Source organism: Macrotis lagotis, chromosome 1, assembly GCF_037893015.1.
Source record: "Macrotis lagotis isolate mMagLag1 chromosome 1, bilby.v1.9.chrom.fasta, whole genome shotgun sequence".
NCBI lineage: Eukaryota > Metazoa > Chordata > Mammalia > Peramelemorphia > Peramelidae > Macrotis > Macrotis lagotis.
The window spans coordinates 897,948,605-897,963,707 of NC_133658.1; the positions used below are offsets into that span (position 1 = coordinate 897,948,605).

The window sequence follows — 15,103 nt, forward strand, 5'->3', positions numbered from 1 at the left end:
GGGGGTGGATTGCATTTTTTTTTTTTAGGTTTTTGCAAGGCAAACGGGGTTAAGTGGCTTGCCCAAGGCCACACAGCTAGGTAATTATTAAGTGTCTGAGACTGGATTTGAACCCAGGTACTCCTGACTCCAGGGCTGGTGCTTTATCCACTGCGCCACCTAGCCGCCCCTGATTGCATTCTTTATCATAAGTCCATCAGAAGTTACTTCCATATTTTTCCACACTGGCTGATTGTAATTTCCTCCATCCATTCCTCCCCACTACTATTTATTATATTTCTTCTCTCCTTTCATTCCATCCCTCTTCAAAAGTGAACTGTGAAGCAGCAAACAGCATAACAGACAGAGCACTGGCTCTGAGCCAGGAGACCCCATGCCTACATCCCACCCCAGACACTCAGCAACTACCTAGCCCTGTAGTCCCAGACAGACAGGCCACCCAATCCCACTACCTTGCAAAAAGTAAAAAAAAAAAATGTGTTATGTGACTACCTCTCCCATTATCTACCCTCTCTTCTACCACCTACACACCTCTCCTCTCCCCTTTCTCTCCTTTCTCCTCTACATTTCTATACCCTATTAAGTATGTATGTTGGAAAACGCATTAATTCTTTAAAATTATTCATTTATTCTGCTCATTCACCACCAAAAACTCAAGTATCACCTCTGATTTGAAGTTAGTTAAAAGATTTTAATTTTACTTTAATCATAGGATTTAAGTTCTCTGGCTAACAATCTTTATGAGATGGCAAATATAGTTACTAGAATGAACCCCTGAAGGAATTCTGAGCTGTGGCAGCTTCCTCCACAAGGGGCACCCTCCTTGTTTCCTAGGGACAAATGCTTTAAACTTCCTTTAATTTCTGAAACATTAGTTTTGAGGTTCTGTCCCCACAAAATGAGTGTTATAGTTCACAAAGTCTAAATGTAAGTTTCTGGCAAGCCTCTCAAACTATCTTTGTTAAAACTGGAGTATGTATCTAAAAACCAGTCTGAGACACCATTTTCAAGGAAATAAGAAAATACAAATACAAAAGACTAAACTGTCCTCTTCCATTCTAAGCTTGTAGTCGCTTCTATTTAGGGGGATAAGATGGATTCAGACAAATACTGGATGTCTAAAGAAAAGAGAAACAAGATGTTTGACCATAAGTGAAATGAGACTACCAAAGCTGGAAGCAAGATTCCTTCTTAGTACTTTGGAAGCAGGGTCTGACAGATGGGAGGGATTATTTCCCTTCCATATGCTCGGTGGATGACGTAAAGGGCACTGAGGGAAGGAACCAGAAGAGACTGGAAGAGGCCAACAAAATCCTCCCCAGGACACCTATGACCTCAGAGTCATCCAGGTGGAGCAGCAGCCTCCAGCACATCCCCAGCAGATTTCCACTTACTCAAGAGTAGTCAGGAAGACTAAGGGCCTTTTTCAAGTAATGGGTAGCTTTCAGGCAATCACAGGGCAGAAGATGGCGTCTGAAGGACATACCACTGGATATGAAAGGAGGGCCTAGCCCAAGCTGTCCTCTTTCTGGTCCTTCCCTGTGGGGCAGCACAGACTTGGGGAGGGGGAGAGGCTCTGGTCCCCAAAGTCACCATGGTACCGTGTGGCTTCTGGAGTGCCAGGATCTCACCAGGTTTGTGATTTTACCTTGGCAAAAAGTGTTTTCCCTGTGCCAGGGGGTCCATACATGAGGATATTCCTGTACAAGCTTTTGTTCTTTTTGGTGTTCCTTGTTGCTATGGCGATGTCCCTGACCCGTTCCTCCAGTTTTGGCTGCAGAAGGATGAAAAAGAAACCATTCAGGGGACAAGTCACAGCTTCTTGCTTCACAAAGCCACAGAATTAGGGAGGGAATGAGCTCAGCGTGAATCCCAGCTGAGATACTGGTTTGGAACTGAAGCCTTTTGGATGAGTCAGCCTAGAGCCTTCTGCTCTAGAGAAGGATAAGTCCATGGGAAGGTGGGAATGTCGCATTATTTTAGTTGGTGGATCATTCTTTTGTCGGAGTTTCAGTGATCAATTCTGGTTCTACGATCCACAAAATAAACTACATTTAAGCAGTACAAATAAGCTTGGGACTTGAAAAACAAGAAAAGGGAAAGAACCCAGAGGTTTGAGTGGACAGTAATTAGGGACCATTGTCAGAAAGACTTCCTTTCTGTCTTGGAAGTTCTAGGAAGACCAGTTTTAACTGTCAGACAGCTCACTAAACGATGGCCAGAAAGCTAATATTTAACAGATTATGAACATTAAAGGTCATAGCTAAATAAATATATCATCAGAGAAGAGTAGTTAAATCTCAAAGAAGCAGTGATAAGATTTTTCACTCTAACTTTGGGAATAGAGAAGAAAATAATTCATACATGGTGAAGTCCAGAATCATTAGTATGAGAAGGCATGGAATATTTATAAAGTAGGGGGAAAAAAAGACTTGCTCACGAAGCAAGGAAAACAGTGCAGAGCCCAAGGAGTTACTTACACTGAGAACAACTCCTTCCAGAGCATCCTGAGGTTTACTTGCCAGGCGCCTGCCAACCTGTGGAGAAAGCACCCGGACTGGACATCAAGACTCAGGACATTTATGGAAGTCATCAATTAAAGGACTACAGATTTGGGGGAGCCTTCACCACTCTCAAAGCCATGACACCATGTTCTTATTATACAGTTCTGGGAGTTTACTTGGAAAGCTAAGTTAATGACAAAGAAACATTTGTTGGATAACTACTGAAGGGCAACAACAGGAACTATCCTTGATTCCATTTTCATTAGTAAAGCAGCCATATTTTAGGATGGCAGAATCATGTACTGATCACAAAGGGGATGATATTGGAGGGGAAGGGTGAGGTAAGGAGGAGGCAGTAAAAGACCAGGGAGGACTTACCCTGATTGGATGCTTCAGGGCCTCCAACACCGTAATTCGGGAGGTTTCTCTCACCAAGGAGGGCTTTCCCAGGCGGGCTTCAATGTAGCGCCCAGCAACCGCTGTAGCATTCTTAGCTGTGTAAACACCAACAGCAAGCAGTGTCAATCCAGCCACCTGTGAAAATAATGGGGAGAAGACGAGGTGACCACAACTGCACCCAGACATCTCTCCCTGCAGAACCTGCTGGAACCTCAGTAATATCAAATTCAGGAAAATCTAAGAGCACTTGTTGATCCTTCAGACATTTTCATGTCACCAGGTGAGGAAAATACGGCAAAACTTTCTCTTCAAGATAAAATCTTACCTGTTCTTTTAACCCAGTAGGACTGGATGGGGCAGAAAAAAATCCAAAAGGATGAAGGAAAGGGAAAAGCATTTCAGATTTTACCTACTGTTCAGCCCTAATTGTATTTGCTTTTAATGAACTTGGTTTGCCCTTTGTCTATTCGTAATGCTATCAATCACGACTGAACTCAATAAAAATGAAGAACACTTGGGTCCTCCCCATACCACCCAAGCTGGCTTCTTCAACAAACATGGGATGAATCCCTTTCTATTGGGACCTTGTGAGGGGGCCCTCAGACCCATGGTTGTTGAGTGAGCAGGGTCTGCAGAGAGGCAGAGCTAATACCCAGTACAAAGCCATGTGGGCCAGCCCGTATTGCAGCCCTCCCGCTCCAGGCCAGAAGACAATCTCAGGATAGGAAGGCCGGAGGCCAGAATCCACAGGGATACCTTTAGCTCAGGTCTGACAGAGACTCTCAATCCTAAGTGAGAACAAAGCAAGGTAGCCCTTAGGAGCCTGGGCTCCAAGCACTGATCAACAAAGAGTGCCTCCCAGAAACCCATTTCAGGGTCTCCCTAATTTTAGGGCTGCATAGATTTCCACAGGCATAAGAAGTCCACATTATCCTAGGATTGCTACAGACAAGTTTCTGGAGAGAGAACTGAAATGGCAGAAATAAGGGATTTGTTTTGAGATCAGGAGAGGCTATTAGCTCACTCTGAAATGACCTGCAAGGGGCAGGTAAAGGAAGGCTTTCCCTTCAATCCCATCTGGCCAGGTTTTCTCCAAGCACCAAACAAAAGATGTGGGAAGAATGTCAGTTTCCTGCTGCCAACACTCAACAGACCCCCTAACCTTCGAGGCGACTACCTGAGCACCCACAATCTTTCTACCTTCCTGGGAGAAAATACAAAGATAAAATCTTAGAGGCTAACAGTCACAACTGTTACAGGCAGCAGTAGTCTAACTCTCCTGCCTGTCATATAGAAGAATGTACTAAGAGCCAGAAACAAGTGAGCAACAGAGTGTCTCAACTTCTTTAGTAAATGTATTTCCCATTACAGCTACCATCCAGTTGTTCAGTTGCACATGACATTTTGCAGCCCTGTGGACCACAGAATCCCAATACTATCCATGGGGTTTTCTTGGCAAAACCACTGGAGTGGTTTACTATTTTCTTCTCCAGTTCACTTTACAGTTGAGGAAACAGGATGAAGGGACTTGCCTAGGGGTCACACAGACAGTATCTAAGGCCTGAATGACTTTTGCCCAGTGCTCTATCCATTGAGTAGTCACCTAGCTTCCGAATTCTCTTCATTATTAGGCCTAAAGCTTGGCCAACTACCTTAAAAATACACCACAGCCTTAGAAAACACCCCCACACTGAATAGCAACATTTCTCAAAATGTCACCTTGAATGTTTTCTGCAACTATTTAAAATGTTGAAGGGATGTAGACTGAATCTCATTTCTCCAAGAAATGATGAGCTTGTTCCATTCTGCTATCCCAAATTTGACAGTTCTCACACCTCCCATGTTAGAGGGGGCCCATGCATCAACTACTGTTTCCCTGGCAATTTGCTCAGTGGAACGGGCAGGGAGCCAGAAGTTGCTAACCTGTTCTAGGATTTGAATGCATTTACTGTTTGCAATCCTGGAGAAAATGATTTATTTTTTTGTGAAAGGCCTATGAGCCACTGAGGCATTTATTTCAAAACTTCAAGACTTTGTGTCTTTCTTCATGGAGGTTCCTCTGGTCCCTGCCACAGCACTGGCCGTTACAGTCAAAAGATGGTCCAGGATTGCTAAGGAGGCCAGAAATTCACCACTCTGTGGCCAGTCCAGGAAGAACCTTCCCCTATGGTCACATCTAGCCTCTACCTGAAGACTTCCAAGCATGGAGAGTCCATCGCCTCCACTCTGGACCTCTACTTCTTAGCAAACTTTTTCCTGATGTCTGATCTCCATCTGCCCCTTACTAGTTCCCTGTGTGCTCCTGGTCCTGGCCCTTTGAAGTCCCACGGGACCCACAACTTTGATGCCTTGTCTCATGTCCTATTCACCAGACTTAACATGCTCATGGTTTCTTCAGCCAATTCTCCTGTTGTGATCTCCAGGTCACTCTGCAGGTTCTATCTCTGCTTCTGTTTGGTACCCTGCCCCCAAGACATTATGAAGCTAGCCAGGGATCCCCCTACCCCTTTTTCAGTCTCCTTTTTGTGTTATCTTCTTCCATTAATAGGGACTGTCTTTCTAAGTAATCTTATCCCCTGCAGTCAGAAGAATGCCTGGTACATTGCAGGCCCTTAGTAAATGCGTTCTGAATGGAAGTCAAGGCCCTGCAGCATCCTGGACAATTCTCTGGCCATTCTCCAGCTTATCAAGGATAGACAAGTCTTCCCTTGGGCTTCCTGACCCCCCAGCTGATTTCTGAGGAGGGCAATATATGGAAATGGCCTCCCTTTTTTGGAAGCCTGGCCAGTCTGAAAGTAGCCCAAGATCACATTCATGTTCTGGTTGTCACATCCCACCACCAAATCACTCTGAGTTCAAAGCACACTCAACACTGCCGCCCCACTCCCCCAATCCCCCAGCAGTCTTTGAAAGTAGACCTGTTCTCTCTCCTTGCCGCCCCCCATGTTATTCCTGTCAAATCCATTCTTTTTACCCATGACTTGCCATCATCTAACTTCACCCCACAAGCCTCAGCATGATGCTAGATTTCTCCTGTCCAGATCCTTTTAGAGCCTATCTGCCCCCAGAGTGTGGGTCATCACTGCCCCAACTCTCTGAACCTGCTAAAGAAGGGGGGTCGGGGTGGGGGGCAATGAGCAGCACCAAGTCTTTTGGGTGTTTCAAAACTTGTGGTTCTAACCTAATCATGAACAAATGGCAGTGCAGGACTCCACACCCCAAGAAAACCATCAGGCTAGCAGCCTTGGAATTAATCATCTGATAATAACAAGTTCCCATCAAAGAAAGTATTGTGAATGAAAAGCAGAAAGATGTATAGTACAGACTCTTCCTAAGAGTACTTTGCTATTTCTACAAAGCCCTAAAGTCTGAGGTCAAAACTAAGCTAGACTGTCTCAAGATACTCAAGAGACTCGAAGTCAAGGTTCAGGTCCAATGTTAGGAGTGTCTAAGTTGCTGTTCCTATAAAAAGTGAAACTGGGGGAAGGGGGAAGGGAAGGAGGAGGAGGGAGGAGAGGGAGCAATTCAGTGAGTTCTTTACTAAGGAAGGAGTGGGAGTTTGAGGAGGAGGGTGTGGATGTGGGAATGAAGAGCTCTTTCCTTAAAGGAGCCTGACATCTCTGTCACTTGTCTTTTCCCTTTCGGCTGTGATGGGCTGCTGAGTCATGAGTTTTCTCACTCACTCAGGAACCAGAAAATATTTTAACTCCTCAAAGTGTCAATGTGATCACCTAAAAGTAAGAAACAGCAGCAACTTCTCTCGTTAGCTGCAGAGCCAGCTCAGGACACACAAAAGCAAAATAAGAATGAATTTGATAATCCTTACAAAGCCCAAGAACTCAGTCATTCTTGAAGAACAAATACAAGCTGGACAAGACACTGAAACTCATTAGATGCCAATAAAATTAATATAATCCATATTTAATTGAAAGGGTATAATTAATGAGAGTCAACTCATCCCAGGTCTATTAGCAGCAGAGGAAAAACACAGGTATTCATAAAATAGTGCTGTTTTTATGGAGAAAGAAAAAAAATCTCTTGTTAATAAGACTGTATATATTCATTACAGCATGTTCAAATGTGAGCGACTCCAGGACCTTGCAATAAAATCCAAGTAGAAATAAAATACTTCAAGCCCCGTGCTGATAAATATGTAATAAGCACCCCTCAACCTTTAAATCAATCTTTTTTTTTGGCAAGGCAATGGGGTTAAGTGGCTTGCCCAAGGCCACACAGCTAGGTCATTACTAAGTATCTGAGGCCAGATTTGAACTCAGGTGCTCCTGACTCCAGGGCCGGTGCTCTATCCACTGAGCCACCTATCTACCCCTAAATTAATCTTGATTAGAAATATTTTCTCAAGTTTATCAGCTTCTTTCCTCAAATCCCTTTCTTAAGCATAAACAATGAATAAAGCAATAAATCAAGCTCTGATCTGTGGTATTTACCAATTTCTGACATGTAAATACTCACACTGAAGATTTAACAATGGGCTCTCCAGTCAGGAGGAGTTGACTCTACATCCCTGAGATAACTCTTTAGAGGGAATTTGCTTTTATCTCTGAATGGAGAAAAGAATGACTCAGCTGTGCTATAAATTTCTGCATGAAGTCAACCTAGGTATTGTTATAAACAGGATGTCACTTAGTTAAAGCATTGGTTGTCTTGTTGAGTATATGTAGAAAATGTATTATCAGCAATCCACTGAGTGGATTTTCTAGTCTTCCAACAATCTGTCCTTCAAGTGCTGCCAACTCTCCTGCTCTTCTTCAAAGCCCCCCCCCCCCCCATCTCTCATCTCAGGGGCCTTTTCCTGACTCTCCACCAGGTCTGGAATGGCCCCCCCCTTCTGCACTCCACCAACTGGTTTCCTGCCAGACTCCTACAATCTCTAAAATCTCCCCTTCTGCAGGGGCCTCTATTGCTTGGTGCCTTCTCAAAACCTCCACCAGGGGGAAGATGTCTTCCCCCTGAAAATGAGCTCCCTGCCCAGATCTGGTTGGCCCCTGTTGCCTGCATGGCCATCTCCCTATCACAATGTGAAGTCCTCAGGAGTGAGGACTGTTTCTTTCCTTTCTTTGAATTTCAGAAGACAATAAATGCTTGTAGCCCAAGTGATCATCGATGGAATGTGGATCCCCAAAGAACAAAATGAGGACCTCCCTTCAACTTACTAAAGGCAATAATGAAAAAAAGGAAACAATGGAGCTTTCAATCTAGCCCAGGAAGAAAAAGAGTTCTTTCATGAAGGATAATCAAAGGATTATCCTACATAGTAAAGGTTTGAATGAAAAGTTAATTCTAATCACTATTCCCTGCTGCTGCTGTTTTTCTTACTGGACATTGCTCCATACAGGTCTCTAAGTTAGTGTACAAAAAAAAACAAAAACAAAAACCCTCCCCAACCCCTAGTCACAGCAGCATTCAAAATCAGCTGTGGACAGCACCATCACCAAGAGCTTTTCCCCACAATCCTACTCTAATGGTCAGGTATGGGAAGAAGTACACCATCAGCTTCAGGGGACACAAAGCAAACCAAGAGGGGAGTCACTCCAATAGGATTTAAGAATAGTTGGATAATATGCTTTGCATGATTGAACATGTATAGCATATCAAATTGCTTGTTTTCTCAAAGGGGGAGGGAGGGAAAGAATTTGGAACTCACAATGAAAAAAAATGTAAAAAATTTTCCCATGTAATTGAGGGGGGAAAAAAGAAAAGAGATTGGAGTTCCCAGAGAGTTGCTCAGCTTGGATCCTTCCTGTATCCCTTTGCAGACTCCAATACAAGGCCTTCAGAACCCCACCAGACTCTAACTTAAAAGACAATCTTTTAACTGGCCCCAGTATCCAGTATCCTGACCAGCAGGAGGTGACACTGGGAGTTGCCAGATTAGCCTCATCTGTGAAGGGGGATTTCCCAATTTTGGTGGATTTTGTCAAACAAGACATGGCCCAGTGAATCTGGAGATAAAAGGTTTCCTCAAGATACACTTACAGATCACAATTCATAAAATAATTAGGAAAATAGAATTAATTGGAAGGGATTCAGAGGCCATCAAGTCCAGTAGCCCCATTTTACAGAGAAGGAAACAGGCCTGGAGGCCCTGGGGGGTGGGGTGGGGGGAATGGCTCTGGAGTGGAATCTTGTCATATCAGGGAGCCTTTGGGATGGATTGGAGAAGAGGTGCTCAATATCTAAAGATAAAGGGTAGGAGGAGATGGTGTAGTTCTGTGCATGATAACAGTTTTCTTCATTGCTTTGGAAGATATGGACAAAGAAGGAAGAAGGCCATAGACATTTTGAAGGCTATACTTCGGGAAGAAAAAAAGAGAATGTAAAGGAGATATGGTTATGTGCCCAATAAGTTAACAGGTCTTTACATCTGATACTGGGAAGTAGATGCTATTGTCATTGTCATTTCATAGATGAAGAAAACAGGCCAAGGAATCAAGCAATTTGCCCAGGGATATACAGCTAAGAATTTAAGACATGAGTTGAATTCAGGTTTTCCTAATTCCACTGTCTACTGTGCCATATAGCTGTCTTGATATCTGTCTATCCATACATCCATTCCTCTACCAAGCCTTTAAATCAACTAGGATTCATGATATTATAGGTTCTTTCTCCTCCAATACCCAAAGGCCAATTAAAAAGTTGTCATACCCTACTACCCTAAGTACCAAGTGGTAACCAACCTGGGCAAACTTAAGTGCACATCCCATTTGGTTACCTAGAGACACATATACTTGAATTTCTAGATCTTTAGGGTGTGTGGTCCTGAGGCAGTTTTCCCTGAGCCTAGGACCAAGACCCTCCACACTCCATGGTCTGACCTCAAAGGAGACTCTAAGGCTGGATCAATTTTGGTTCTTCTGCAAAATCAAGTTGGTTTCTGCTGGGCTACTTAAAAGCAGGCAGACTGTCTATCACATTACCTCTCCACACCCTGGTTTTCCTGGGGAAGCATCTCTCCCCTCCTAGATCAAGAGAAGATCAATGAGCTATCTGTGATAAGGAAAGGATGAATTTTTGGGTTTCATCAGAGATGAGTTTGGTATAAAATTACTGTTAACAGTGCAAGTATATCATAACAAGCTTTTGTTGAAATATGAGTAGAAGAGGGATGAGGTTTGATCTGCTCATCCCAGCAAGGATGCCAAGACTACGGACATGGACTGGGGCTTACAGCTAAAGATGAGAGTGACACAAAAATGGAACACAGCTCTTTGGGAGGCAGTGGGCTCCCTCTCATTCTAGATCTGAGGGCAGAAGCTGGCTAACCACTTCTCAGGTTAATGGAGAAGGGCCTCTGGATTAGACCCAGCTGAATGACTGAGAGATCCCTTCCAATTGAAACTGAAAGATAAGTACAAATTCCTTGTTGAAGACCATCCCTCAAAGTCCATGCATTGTGAAGTGACCCATCAATGACTTTAGAGGAGGAAAGAGGCTGCCATTTGTGGCCAACATCAGAGGAAGCCAAGAAGCCTAGCTTCTGAACTAGGCTACAAACTACAAGCCTCAGGCTGGCCAGGGTGCCTCATTCTTTGAATAAGATTTACAGTGAGGAGTAAAGCCCAGAAGAATTTCACAATGGGCAGCAATGGTGCAAGGGGCTCTGCCCAACAAGCGCAAAACTGCCCAGAAGACTATTTCTAAAACAAACTGTCAGGGACGATTTAGAAACTTCCTGAGCCACCAAATGAGAGATTTTCCCAGTCCCTGCATATCAGTGGAATCTCTGAGCTAAGCCTTCTTCAGTGATGGAAGCCCATTCACTTCAGACAAACTGTGAATGCCCTAGTGTGAGTTTTCCCAGTAGTCCAGACAACCTGACCCCAGAGAAACAGTTGCTGGCCCCTCTGGGCTGTCTGAAGGCCTCCACAGAAAGACTTCCTTGAAGAAATCTGGAAGGGGTTTAAAAATCAACTGGGGGGGGGGGGGCGGCTAGGTGGCACAGTGGATAGAGTACCAGCCCTGGAGTCAGGAGTACCTGAGTTCAAATCCGGCCTCAGACACATAATAATGACCTAGCTGTGTGGCCTTGGGCAAGCCACTTAACCCCATTGCCTTGCAAAAAACAAAACAAAAAAAAATCAATTGGAAAAATTGGGAAAAGAAACACAAGAGAAAATTAACATCTCATGACAAGAAAACAAATCCTTGGAAAATACAATTGGACAAATACAAAATGAGAATAATTCTCTCAGATCCTCAATGGGGCAAATGCAAAAAAAATATAATCCTCTCAAAATTACACTTGGGCAAATGGAAACCTCCTTCAGAAATAGAATTGACCGATTGGAAAAGTAGTTGCAAAAGGTAAATGAAGAAAATTCTTCTCTAAAAAAAAAAGAATGGAATTGGCGGAAACTAATGACTTCATGAGACAACAAGATTCTGTAAAACAAAACCAATGGATTGAAAAAATAGAAGAAAATGTCAAATACCTCATCAGCAAAACCACTGACCTTGAGAACAGATCATAAGGGACAACCTGAGAATTATAGTCTTCCTGAAAACATTGAAGAGAAAAAAAGGCTGGACTTAATATTACAGGATTTAGTGATGAAAAATTGCCCTGATATCATGGAACCAGAAGGCAAAATAGTTATTGAAAGAATGCATTGATCCCCTATGGAAAGAGATCCTAAAATGAAAACACCAAGGAATGTTGTGCCCAAATTCCAGAACTATCAGATAAAAGAGAAAACCCTGCAAGCAGCCAGAAAGAAACAATTTAAATACCAAGGAGCCACAGTAAGGATTGAGCAGAACCTGGCCGCATCAACATTAAGGAATCAAAGGGCCTGAAATGAGATATTTCAAAGAGCAAGGGAGCTTGGAATGCAGTTAAGAATCCACTACCCAGCAAAGCTGAGTCTTCTCTTCTAGGGAAAAGATGGACATTTAACAAAATGGGAGACTTCCAACATTTCCCGATGAAAAAACGAGAGCTAAACAGAAAATTTGGACATCAAACAGGAGGCTCAAGAGACACATGAAAAGTTTAAAAAAAAGGGTAAAGAAAAAAACTGCTATCCAATAGAATGAAACTGGCTATATCCCCACTTGGGAGAAAGATTCTCATAACTCTTGAGAATTGTAACTCTATTAGAGAGAATATACTTAGCCAGTAATGGTGGACACTCATGACTTTTCTGTGACAGAATGATTTAAAAACAGTATCTCTTTAAAAAGGGGGACAGTAAGGAGATGGGAGGATGGAGATTGAATGGGGTACATTAGGAGGTATAAAAGACCTAATGTAATAGAGGGAAGAAGCGAGGAGGTGAGAACCACCTGAATTTTCACTCATCAGACTTGGCTTAAAGTTAACTCACACACACTCAGTTAAGAAACTTATCTTACCTTTCAAGTATTAAGGAGAAAAGGGGAAGGCCGGGCTGAGGAGGGGGAGAAAAAGGGGAACTAACAGAAGGAAGAATGGGAAAAGGGGAAAGAAAGGAGGGGGGGTGGATATAGGAGGGCAAACACACTGAAGGTAGCAGTATTCAGAAACAAAATACTGGGGAATATGGGTAAAGGGAAAAAAGGGGAAAATACAAACAGAGGGAAGACAGCATGGAGGGCAATAAAGAATTAGTAATTATAACTTTGAATGTGAATGAGATGAACTATTCCTTAAAATAAAAGCAAATAGCAGAGTGGATTAAAAACCGGAATCCCACAATATGCTGCTTACAAGAAATTCATTTGAAGCAGAGACATATATAGAGTAAAAGCAAAAGGTTGAAGCAAAATATATTTTGCTGCAGCTGAAGTGAAAAAAGGAGGAGTAGCAATCTTTATCTCAGACAAAGCAGCTGCAAAAATAGTGTTAAAAGAGATAAGGAAGAAAACTATATCCTCCTAAAAGGTACCAAAGACAATAAAGTAATTTCAGAACTAAATATGTATGCACCCAATGGTATAAGCATCCAAATTCTTAGAGAAGTTGAAAGCTCTACAGGAAGACATAGACAGCAAAACTCTACTAGTGGGAGACCTCTCAACCTCCTGCTCTCAGATTTAGATAAATCTAATCATAAAATAAACAAGTTAAGGAGGTAAATAGATTGTTAGAAAACCTAGATATAGGGCAGCTAGGTGGCACAGTAGATAGAGCACCAGCCCTGGAGTCAGGAGTACCTGAATTCAAAACCGGCCTCAGACACGTAATAATTACTTAGCTGTGTGGTCTCGGGCAAGTCACTTAACCCCATTGCCTTGCAAAAACCTTAAAAAAAAAAAACCCTAACCCCCCCCACAAAAACCTAGATATGATAGATTTATGGAGGAATTTGAATGGGGATAGAAAGGAATATACTTCTTTTTTATCTGCAGTACATGGCCCTTAAAAATTGACCATGTACTAGGACATAAAAACCTAATGATCAATTGCAGAAAGACAGAAATAGTGAATACATCTTTTTCAGATGATAATGCAATAAAAATCATATGCAATATTGGACCAGGGAGATACAGACCCAAACTAATTGGAAACTGAATAACTTCATTTTAAAGAATGAGTGAGATCAAGAAACAAATTATAGAAAGAATTATTTCATCCTAGATAATGACAATAATGAAACAACATACCAAAATCTATGAGATACACTCAAGGTAGCTATATTATATCTTTAAATGCTTACATGAATAAATTAGAGAAAGAGGAAATCAATGAACTGAATATACAACTAAAAAAATTAAAGAACAAATTAAAACCCCCCAGTTAAATACCAAATTAGAAAGTCTAAAAATTAAAGGAGAAATTAATAAAATCAAAAGCAAGAACTAATGAACTAATAAATAAAACCAAGAGCTGGTTTTATGAAAAAAACAATAAAATTGATAAACCTCTGGTCAATTTGACTAAAATAAAGAAAGAAGAAAACCAAATTGCTAGTATATAAATGAAAAAGGTAAACTCACCAATGAGGAGGAAATTAAAGTAATACTTCAGAATTATTTGTCCAATTCTATGCCAACAAATTTGACAATCTAAGTGAAATGGATGAATATTTGCAAAAATATAAGTTGCCCCAGATTAAATAGGTAGCTATTAAGTGTCTGAGGTTGGATTTGAACTCAGGTACTCCTGACTCCAGGGCCAGTGCTCTATCCACTGCGCCACCTAGCTACCCCTACTTTTATTTTTATTTAAAAAAAAACACATTATCTTATTCTGTAACTTTGCTATCTCTTATACTTTATTTTTTTCCTGTAATAATATGTTTTCTCTCTCATCACATTCAACTTAGATCAATGTATTCCATGGAAATAATGAAAAATTAACAGACTGCTCCAAGAAAAACAGAAATTGGGCTCAGGCTATGACAGAACTCAAAAAAAACTTTGAAAATCAAATGAGGGAGTTAGAAGAAAAACTGGGAAAAGAAATGAGAGAGATGCAGGAAAAACATGAAAATGAAGTCAGAAGCTTAGTCAAGGAAATCCAAAAAAATGCTGAAGAAAATAGCAGGCTAAAAACCAGTTTAGGTCAAATGGATAAAACAGTTCAAAAAGTTACTGAGGAGAAGAATGCTTTAAAAAGCAGAATGGGCCAGATGGAAAAAAGAGATAAGAAAGCTCTCTGAGGAAAACAAATCCTTCAGACAAAGAATAGAACTCAGGGAGAGTGATGAATTTGCTAAAAAATCAGGATTCAATACTTCAAAACCAAAAGAATGAAAAATTAGAAGAAAATGTGAAACATCTCATTGAAAAAACAACTGATATGGAAAACAGATTTAGGAAAGATAATTTAAAAATTATTGGAATACCTGAAAGTCATGATCAGGAAAAGAGCCTTGACATCATTGCCCTGATATCCTAGAAGCAGAGAACAAAATAGAAATGGAGAATCCAGATCCCCTGGAGAAAGAGATCCCAAAAAACCAACCCCAGGATTATTATAGCCAGATTCCAGAACTCCCAAGTCAAAGAGAAAACATTACAAGCGGCCAGAAGGACACAATTCAAATACCGTGGAGCTGCAATCAGGATCTCACAGGACTTAGCAGCAACTACATTAAGGGCTCGTAGGGCTTGGAATATAATATGCCAGAAGGCAAAAGAGCTTAGAATGCAACCGAGAATCAACTACCCAGCAAAACTGAATGTCCTCTTCCAGGGAAAAAGATGGACTTTCAATGAACCAGGGGAATTTCAAATGTTCCTGTTGGAATGGCCAG

At 41.7% G+C, this 15,103-nt stretch overlaps 1 protein-coding gene across 1 annotated transcript in view; it reads right to left on the reverse strand.

Annotated features, from left to right (window-relative positions):
* ATAD3A (ATPase family AAA domain containing 3A) overlaps positions 1–15,103 on the reverse strand; it is a 64,211-nt gene that overhangs the window by 23,964 nt on the left and 25,144 nt on the right. The window contains exons 8-10 of the mRNA XM_074218734.1: positions 2,883–3,038; positions 2,481–2,537; positions 1,649–1,774 (exon numbers count right to left, since the gene is read on the reverse strand). Of these exons, the coding sequence (XP_074074835.1) occupies positions 1,649–1,774; positions 2,481–2,537; positions 2,883–3,038 (339 nt within the window). The remainder of the gene's footprint in view (positions 1–1,648; positions 1,775–2,480; positions 2,538–2,882; positions 3,039–15,103) is intronic.